The following is a 10,119-nucleotide window of genomic DNA, read 5'->3' as shown; positions in this document are numbered from 1 at the left end:
GTCCACCTTTGGCCGGAAATAAACGTCACTCTTTAATTCCGCGATGATTGTATTTTCAGCCACGGGTAGCTTTATATGCACTACAGTCAATTATGAGTGCATGTATACTTATATTAAATATATAATTATTCATTTACACGTACTGTATGATAGCTAGCGAACCAATTTGCTAATGTTACCCTGCTTGGCTGGAACTCCCGAAGAAGGAAAATGTTTTATTTCTACAATTTCCAAAAGACAAAACAAAAACATTTACTTTTTACGTCGTAGCAACATTTAAACTTATTTGCATTCGTTTTTACTTACTTGTATGTCTATTGATGTTGTTTTTACGTTTTCGCGGACTTTTCTTAGCGGATGTACAATCGTCGAGAAGTGAATTATGGGGAGTTTCAGGTCCCGGAGTGAACATAATTAATTGTACACTCGCAAAGCCGACTAAAAACGAGGGCTGAGGGACTAACGTTGCAAACCTCCCTTGCTTGGCTAATCATTTGGACCACCCACTAACTATCCTCAAAAATCCGACAAGGCGCACTGCGTGGTTTTACAAGGCAATCTATCCCCGCTCTTCCAAAGATAAAGTGACAGTTTTTAGTTCCGTGCGGTGATTGCGTGGTGTTTGAATTTATTCTGATGACATGATGATCGAGGATTGGGTGATGTTTAACATAAATATATATACACACACATATACACACATATGTCGCTCTTATCCATTATAATCTTATAATGTAGGCAAACCTTACCCGCACTATCTGTGCGAGCTGTTGTCTAGAGCGCACGTGACAAGACCGGAGTGGCTTAATGCAACAGCTGTGACAAAATTATTGCTAGAGTTGAAATTGCGAGTTGAAAATATATTGAGAACTTTCGATTTTATTCGGTACATGACAACTTAAGCGAAAAAGTACCTTTTATTATGTACTACGTCATAACGCACTGCTTTTTATTAGCAACTGGTCCAGTTGGTGGAAAAATGTGAAGATTTGGTTTATGCAAGATTTTGGAATATTCGCTTAAATCTTTCACCAATTGGATGGAAACATAGCTACTGTAATAAACAACAGGCAGGTATATTTACCACATACTTTAATGTTGCAAGTTCAGGTTCAAATAAAACACTTCAATGAAAAGCTTACATAGTCACCATCTGCTACATAATTGTAGATATATCAATCCTGTTTGATATTACACACTGCTCTCTAATATCAAATAAATGCTTATGTACATGCTGCTCAGTGTTAAGCTGTATTTACAAGCTTGATCTCAAATGGAAATAATGTAAAAATGGATATCCAATTACATCAGAAACAATAGATTTTACCCCCAAACTAAAGTATTTGCTAACTGTCTAGAAAGTACTGTATCTGATCATACAATCTTACACTCACACTTCTTACACGCTGTATAAACACACACAAACCATAAAATGCATACCCACAGGCAGCTTACAGAGAGAATACCCATACGCCAAACATTTACACACAGTATTCAAACTCACATGGGTCAATCGCACAGAAACACTTACAAACTGTAATGCTGCAGCCCTTGACATCATTAACAACAGAATACATTGATTGCCATTTAAAGGATAAACATGACCAATGTTATATTGATGACATTTTAAAGTGAACTTTAACCCCGCAGACACACCCTACAGTATTGCACTTCATACTCCAACAGTAACATGACAGAGCAGCACTAAACATAATTACTTTTTTTCCAACTCTGCTTGCACCATCAAACATTAAGTATGAAGTTTTAAAAAAAAAACACACACGCACACAAAGCAAGGTATAACTTGCTTTTTCACTCATTCACCTAAACTCCAAAAAAGGGAACAGCTTTCAGGGCACTTTGTCTCAACCCTGTGAAATGCACTTAATGAGAGAATTTCGTTTTTTTGATAACTGCAATCCCACACAGACGCACGGATTACATGAGTAAGATTTAGTGAGGTTGCTAAGGTGGTCGCACTGCAACACACACACTCGTAAACACACAACTCACACATGCCCAAGTGTATACAAACTCTCGCTCGCGCTCACACACACAGCCTGTACTCGCTCATTCTCTACCACAATAAAACTAAACATTGGGATATTGACAAAGGTGCTCCCGTAAATGGGGTAGGTTTTATATGAAACTCATTAAACCTACGAGTGTGTGTATGTATGTATATATCTCACACAAACACAGTATACAAAAACATTAAGAACACCTGCTCTTTCCATGACAGACTGACCAGGTGAATCCAGATTAAATCTATGATCCCTTATTGATGTCACTTGTTCAATCGACTTCAATCAGTGTAGATAAAGGCGAGGAGACACGTTAAAGAAGGACTTCTAAGCCTCGAGGCAATTGAGACATGGATTGTGTATATGTGCCATTCAGAGGGTGTATTGGCAAGACTAAATATTTAAGTGCCTTTGAATGGGGTTTGGTAGTAGATGCCAGGCGCATCAGATTGTGTCAAGAACTGCAACGCTGCTGGATTTTTCACACTCAACAGTTTCCTGTGTGTATCAAGAATGTTCCGCCATCCAGCCAACTTCACAACTGTGGGACGCATTGGAGTCAGCATTCCTGTAGAACGCTTTCGACACCTTGTAGAGTCCATGCCCAGACTAATTGAGGCTGTTCATTAGGAAGGTGTTCCTAATGTTTGGTATAGTCTGTGTGTATGTATGTATATATATATATATATATAAACATCACATGCTACTCTTGGCAAAGCTGTATGAAGTGACGGAGTGGCAGAGCCGATGGCCCTTACGCAGGGTGAGGGGACACACATTCAGGCCAGGAAGAACAATGGATGAGGGATGAAACATCAATGAAAACATCTCCCTTCACCTCTCAGTCCCAGCCGTTGTCCTTTATCATGTGGGACAGCTCAATGATGAACTTCCCCTCCTTGTACTTCTGACTCAACTCAAAGGCCTGCTCCTGTAGGGATAGAGATGGTGGGAGGGGGGGATAAGAGGCTGGAGTGCATAGTAGACAAGCTTAAAAGACATCCACATTTTTTGAGAATTGGGGATTGAGGATATTATTTGAGTTATTTTACAGTGTGTAGACATAGATAAGTAGCATAGTATGTGTGTGTGTGTGTTTGTCCTTACGTATTTCCAGCCCAGTGTGGTATGGCAGTTCTCACAGTAGATGTCTGCCACAGCGTGGAGCCCGGTGAGTAGCAGCCTCTCCTCGGCAGGACCACAGCCCACGTTCACCCTGAAAACACCAGGAACAAGAACCACAGGTTAATTACCGACATGGTTCCCCGCCACAAATGTCTGTTTTGTGACCTGAAAAATTAAATTTGATTTGACCTAAGCCTATCAGATTTTCTGGTGACCAGCCAGATAAGCATATATATTTATATATATTTTTTTTAAAACAAGAAATGTGATAATGCTATCCAGAACCTAATATTTAGCCCCAAATCGGAGGGTGTTTGCTATGCACCAGCTGAGAAATGACATGCTAACTACCAAATGGAGCGGCAGGTAGCCTAGTGGTTAGAGCGTTTGGCCAGTAACCGAAAGGTTGCTAGATTGAATCCCCGAGCTGGCAAGGTAAAAATCTGTCATTCTGCCCCTGAACAAGGCAGTTAACCCACTGTTCCTAGGCCATCATTGTAAATAAGAATGTGTTCTTAACTGACTTGCCTAGTTTAAAAAATGTATTCAAACTACAGCAAACAGAAGGTAACTAGAACGTGACATTCACTTTTAGGATAGTGAACTGTCTTGTATGGCTTACAGGACTAGAGTAAACACACTAAAGTGGCATAAGGAGAACCTGGCAGATGCATGATAATGGCAGTGTACTGAGGCTTGAGCGGTAACTAAGGTGGGACTGTGTTTTAGGGACCTAAAAGGGATACTATTTTGCTCATTAGTTATGGGTACACTGTGTAGGCTATATGGCCAATACACTGGATGACATGTAAAGATACTCACACAGAGTTGAAGAGGTAAGCACGTCCCTGGCTTCCCTGAAAAGACTGGACGACAGAAAAAAGAGAATGAACTCAAATGTGCCACAAAGACAGGGAGAGAGAGAGGGAGAGCGACAATGCAAGAAATGTATATGTATATGTGTGTGTGTGTGTGTATATATAATATATATATATATAGATATATATATATATATATATATATAAAAAAAACAAATTAAATCGGTGGTTTTAAAGAAAGTGGGACATTGACGTTTCCCAGCTTACAATGCAACAGAGGACTGTGGCTGTTTTTCTTGTTTTTCGAATGTTATTGAAATGTAATATAATTTCACACAGCCAACCGGGGGTTGGAACAAAGATTATTTTCCAATCGTTTGGTTCTAAACAAAACCACAATTTTTTTGTTTTCTGACCAGCAAAATAAAGCTCTGAACTAGAGGTCAGCCGATTAATTGGAATTGCCAATTTATTTGGGCCGATAACAAGTTTTCATAACAATCGGTAATCTGCATTTTTTTTGGACACCAATTATGGCCGATTACATTGCACTTTACGAGGAGACTGCGTGGCAGGCCGACTACCTGTTACGTGAGTGCAGCAAGGAGCCAAGATAAGTTGCTAGCTAGCATTAAACTTATCTTAAAAAATCCATCTTAACATAACTAGTGATTAACTACACATGGTTGATGATATTACTAGTTTATCTAGCTTGTCCTGCGTTGCATATAATCGATGCGGTGCCTGCTAATTTATCTAATCACAGCCTACTTCGCCAATCGGGTGATGATTTAAAAGCACATTCGCAAAAAAAGCACTGTTGTTGCACCAATGTGTACCTAACCATAAACATCAATGCCTTTCTTAAAATCAATACACAAGTATATATTTTTAAACCTGCACATTTAGTTAATATTGCCTTTAACATGAATTTCTTTTAAGTAGGGAAATTGTGTCACTTCTCATGCATTCTGTGCAAGCAGAGCCCGGGTATATTCAGAAGTTTGGGCTGCCTGGCTCGTTGGGAACTGTGTGAAGACCATTTCTTCCCAACAAAGACCATAACTAATTTGCCAGAATTGTACATAATTATGACATAACATTGAAGGTTGTGCAATGTAACCGCAATATTTAGACTTATGGATGCCACCTGTTAGATAAATTACGGAACAGTTCCGTATTTCACTGAAAGAATAAACGTTTTGTTTTCAAAATGATCGTTACCAGATTTGACCATATTAATGAACTAAGGCTCATATTTCTGTTTTTTATATTTTAATTAAGTCTATGATTTGATATTTGATAAAGCAGTCTGAGCGGTGGTAAGCAGCAGCAGGCTCGTAAGCATTCATTCAAACAGCACTTTCCTGCATTGGCCAGCAGCTCTTCGCTGTGCTTCAAGCATTGTGCCGTTTATGACTTCAAGCCTATCAACTCCCGAGATTAGGCTGGCAATACTATAGTGCCTGTCTGTAAGAACATCCAATATTCAAAGGTATATGAAATACAAATGGTATAGAGAGAAATAGTCCTATAATAACTACAACCTAAAACTTCTTACCTGGGAATATTGAAGAGTCATGTTAAAAGGAACCACCAGCTTAAATATGTTCTCATGTTCTGAGCAAGGAACTTAAATGTTAGCTTTTTTTACATGGCAAATATTACACTTTTACTTTATTTTCCAACACTATGTTTCTGAGTGATAGAGAGGGTTTTGCATAGGCGTTTGTTGCGTTTTATTTGTGGGACTAGGAAAAAAATGCCTGGAACATAAAATAACATTAACTGGTTTTCATGCTTTTAAAATAACGGTTCTCTTATGGAGCAGTATGGATCACTTTTGTTCTGTTTCTGTTATTGAAAAATGACATTATTTTCCAGTTTTCTGTTCTGTTCCCTGAACCGGGTTCCAACCCCTGCATCCAACACAATTATATGGAATTTAACCCACTGGCCATAAACGGTCCCTGTAGTCTCACCTTGGAGATGAGGTCATCATGGTTGGCCAAGTGTGCTCGGCAGTGAACACAGCTGTACCTCCGGTGGCACGAGTCTAGGTATGCCTGGAACGTCTTAGCCTTCGTCAGCTTCACCATGTCTGAGGAGATAGAGAAGAAAACAGAGAGACTTAGCGATTAACAGGAGAGACAGAGAGGATACTGGGAATTCCTGGGGCTCCTAACGCTAGGCTACTCCTAAATGTGATTGTGGTAAACCCTAAATTTCACTATTTGTGAAGTGTAGTAACTATGAGAAAATGCCATTTTGTAAGCTTATTTGCCAAATAGGGTTAGGCAAATTTGGGTAAACACAAACAAAAAACGTATGATTCCCATGGCTTTCAACTGAAAATTGCAAGAGAAAGAAACAAGTTCAATAACAGTTGGCTGTCTGTCCTCTGTCCTGTCCAACACTGCAAAGAAGTAATGCCAGCATTGTAGAAAACGCATGCACTCAACTGTTAATTTCCTCCATTTAGGCATGACACCTTGAGTGTCAAAAAATGTCAGAAGGAATCACACAATAATTAACTAACTGTATTATTAGGAGTGGGAAACAGGTCTGGGCGCATATTAGTGACTTTATTTTAAGCCATATGCATGTCTAATTCGCAGCACACTTCCTGGTAAAATTACAGCAGGGTCCGTGCTATCAAGCGATCCTTGGAACGTACCTACCTATTGAAGTGTACATTTGATATGTTTTAAGTAAGGGTTTACGGTTAGGGGTTAAGTTTTGGGTAGGGACGTCGCAAGGATCCCAATAACTCTGACCATTGCACCAGACAGAACACAACATGAATTGACCTACTTTACTGTACCAGCTAAACCCGACGATGTATGGTCAGTTAGAAGCGCTCCACAGATGGATGAGGAAAATGTGTTACTTTTTACTCAAGTCTTATGTCATTTAAAACGGTTAAATGTCCGTGTGAAAATCCATTAGTGTAGCTAGAGTAATTTCAAAATAACGCCTCGGTATTAATGCCACGGCATACACAAGAACAAGCAAAACATCACTCTGATCCTTGCAATTTTGCTGGCCTGATAACGTTGGTGGACTCGCCCCACATTCTGACAAAGCAACTAGCTAACGTTAGCTAATTTACGTTACTGTTACATAGGCAGCTAGCCAATAATTCCCCAAAACGATGCATACAGTGAATTATTCATCGACCGCCTTCCTCTGTAGCTAGCTATCCATTTTTGAGAGACTAGCTAACATGTTTACGTTATCTTGCTAGCTAGCAACTGAACCATAATCTGGGTTTAGAGAAGACGCTGATAATGTTTACTGTAAACCCGCCATTTCAGGTTTAGCTAGCAACCTACATGGAAGGAAATACAAGCACAATAGAATAGCCCTGGACTCACCTAAAGTAGTTATCGGGGTTTCAGTGGAATACCTAATTTGAACGAAGATATGACCAGCAACTAAGATGGTCAACTAAGATGCATCAGTAAATTGCTAAATCGTCTAGGAGATAGCTTGTTGGGTCACTTCTTCAGCAAGAAACCATCGGACAGATGGATCCAAACAAACAAGAAGAATCGTGGTGCAGATTTTCTCTCGGTCTCTCACACTTGACAACAGGAACACGTTTTTCATCGGAGATGAAACAGTTTCGTGTATGTTGTAGTTAAAATAACAATAGCTACTCCGACTACGTTTTTTGCAGATAGGATATTTTCGTGGTGACGGACAAACTTGCAATATTATGCAGTGTTTGTTTACAACGCTGGTTAAGGAGGCGGAACCAAACACGTCACCAGCTACAAAACAATCCCCCACGACCAATGGGAATCGTCAGATTGACTGGGGGGGGGGGTCGACTGTAGGTCGAACAGTTTTAAATTGAATTTTTACTCATTTCAATGAGGAGATTCGACCGGGCGCCAATGTAGGCATGGCTGAAAGTTTATTGCATTCGATTCCCAGGCGTGGTTGTGAGCCATGTTTCTGAAGCATGAACAATGCTGCCTTGTTGACAACATAACCAAGCGGTGCAGATTTGTTCGATTTGAGCAGGGCGCTTCGCGCTCACCCAGTCACACGACGGGCTATAGGCACATTTAACCCGGGCCAGTTTAATAGAACAATGCCATAGTTATGGTACTTTCAAGACAACTGGGAACTCGGGAAAAAGGTATTTAAAAAAAAAAAAAATCGTGACGGCAGTGATCTTCAGATCGGTAAATCGGAGCTCTAGAAATATGCCCGAGTTTCCGAATTGTAATTCCGAGTTGGATGACCTTAAACGATTTTTCCTAGTCGGAGCTCGTTTTGTCAATTGGCAGCTCGGTGCATTCTGGGACAGGAGATAACTCCATCAAGGAGGGAATGGAAGTCAATTGGGCACTTGGTCAAAATCTCAACATTAGCACGAATTACGTGAACCACAGCAGGTTGGTGGCACCTTTAGTTGGAGAGTACGGGCTCGTGGTAATGGCTGGAGCGGAATGGTATCAAATACATCAAACACATGGTTTCCATGTATTTGATGCCATTCCATGTTTGTCCTTCCATGTTTGCAATTCCAGCCGAGCCGTCCTCCCCCCAGCAGCCTCCTGTGAAGAACAAGTTCAACTACAAATATTTTCTGAAATGTGAAATGATTAACTTGCTCTCTGTAATGTCATATAGCTTTTAAATCGTGAGATTACCTAGTCAGGTTTCTCGACATAGAGCCCCACAGCGGAGGTGTCATAATACCCATAAAACCTAGCTGTCAAACAGGGAAATGGTTAATATCGTTTTTCCACCATTAATTTCTCCCATAAGGGATTTTAAAATAAGGTTTGTGTTTGGTGTTGGCTTACCCTGGCATGATGTTTCGATAACTATGTAAATCTCTCCTGGATAAGGTGACTCTATTTACCCTCAGATTCCAAAATAGTAATTAGCATCAAAGTAGACATTGTGCAAGATTACAAATCCCTGCATGTCATCTCTAGCTGACACCATTGCTAACAGGTATTGTGACCATTTTAAAACTTGCACAAGGCAGTTCACAGAATAGTCCATTTAAAGAAATGTAGCCAATTTATTAATTACTAAATTTAGCTAGCTTATATAGCTTAAACATAATTTTATTTATGAATGTAGTTAAGTAAAAGTTGTCAAAAATGGAAATATCAAAGTACATATACCACAAAAAATTACTTAAGTACTATTCACCACTGCACAATACGCAGACCTTATTTTAAGTATTTCTAAAATCGCTTATGGGAAAAATGATTGGAACCGTTTCACTGCAAGGTTTTATGGATATTATGACTCATACGGTGGTACTGTTCATATGCTAAACGGAACTAGGAAACACAGAAATTTCCGACTTGCTGAACGTGGTATATAACTACAACCAGTTAGCAAGTCGGAAATGTCAGAGTTTCTTAGGTCCGACTTGCACATGAATGTGGCGTCATACCCTGACTTTTAGAAGGGATTGCTTGATGATTAGTTTAGCAACTGCATGGCGCAGAATGACAACATGAACACGATTGGTCAAAAGTCTGTTAGTGGGGCATTATATGTTTTACCATTCATTGGCCACCACTGAGATTCCTATCTCCTACTTTCTAAGTATCTCTGCTGAGTCCCCGATGTCCAGATGTTCCGGTTTTCAGGGGAAATGGAAAGAGAGCCTGTGACTCAACTTCCTCTTTTGGACGTTAACAAGGCTACTCCACTGAGGTAGGGCGACTCCTTTCTATGGCGACACGCCATCTGTTCTCCTCCACATTTACTGGATTGGTTGAACAGTGCACAAGATAACCTCCCCCGACATGTTTTTTTTCTCTCGTCAAGACCCGTATGTAGGGGAACTAGTTTCATAGGTTAAGCTATGTAGAAGTCATCTGAATCCTGTCCATGTTGTCCTTGGTCACGCATGAGAGAGATCAGAGATCCTATAAAATTATTCTAATTCTATGGATATGATACTGCAGCTCAAGACCGTATACTAGCTACAGTTTACTTGCTACATAACACAATAACTGTAGGCCTAATAAAGCCACTGGATTAACAAGGTCAAGAGCTCTGCACTGAAAATTGGTTATATGTCCTAGCTGTCAAAATGTAAAAACATAGGTGATTATTAGTGAGCTGGGCTGCAGGGGTGGACTGGGACAAGAATTCGACCCTGGCAT

At 40.0% G+C, this 10,119-nt stretch overlaps 1 protein-coding gene across 1 annotated transcript; it reads right to left on the bottom strand.

Moving 5' to 3' along the window:
- Positions 1–1,075: 1,075 nt before the first annotated feature.
- LOC139406862 (protein yippee-like 3) lies at positions 1,076–7,752 on the bottom strand. Its single transcript, XM_071149964.1, has 5 exons — positions 7,345–7,752; positions 5,950–6,068; positions 3,972–4,015; positions 3,132–3,240; positions 1,076–2,955 (listed from the first exon to the last, which is right to left on the bottom strand). Exons 2-5 carry the CDS (start codon positions 6,064–6,066, stop codon positions 2,866–2,868), a joined length of 360 nt encoding a protein of 119 aa, XP_071006065.1. The 5' UTR covers positions 6,067–6,068; positions 7,345–7,752; the 3' UTR covers positions 1,076–2,865.
- Positions 7,753–10,119: the final 2,367 nt, after the last annotated feature.

Source organism: Oncorhynchus clarkii, chromosome 4 (assembly GCF_045791955.1).
Source record: "Oncorhynchus clarkii lewisi isolate Uvic-CL-2024 chromosome 4, UVic_Ocla_1.0, whole genome shotgun sequence".
Taxonomy (NCBI): Eukaryota; Metazoa; Chordata; class Actinopteri; order Salmoniformes; family Salmonidae; genus Oncorhynchus; species Oncorhynchus clarkii.
This window is presented reverse-complemented; position numbering and strand designations above follow the sequence as displayed.

What these genes read in the sequence shown, in the direction of transcription:
- LOC139406862 (XM_071149964.1), bottom strand. Translation starts at nt 6,066, where the DNA reads ATGGTGAAGCTGACGAAGGCTAAGACGTTCCAGGCATACCTAGACTCG. An exon ending in GCTTACCTCTTCAACTCTGT is followed by an intron (nt 3,241 to 3,971) that starts GTGAGTATCTTT and finishes TGGTGTTTTCAG; the next exon opens with GGTGAACGTGGGCTGTGGTC. An exon ending in CCACACTGGGCTGGAAATAC is followed by an intron (nt 2,956 to 3,131) that starts GTAAGGACAAAC and finishes CTATCCCTACAG; the next exon opens with GAGCAGGCCTTTGAGTTGAG.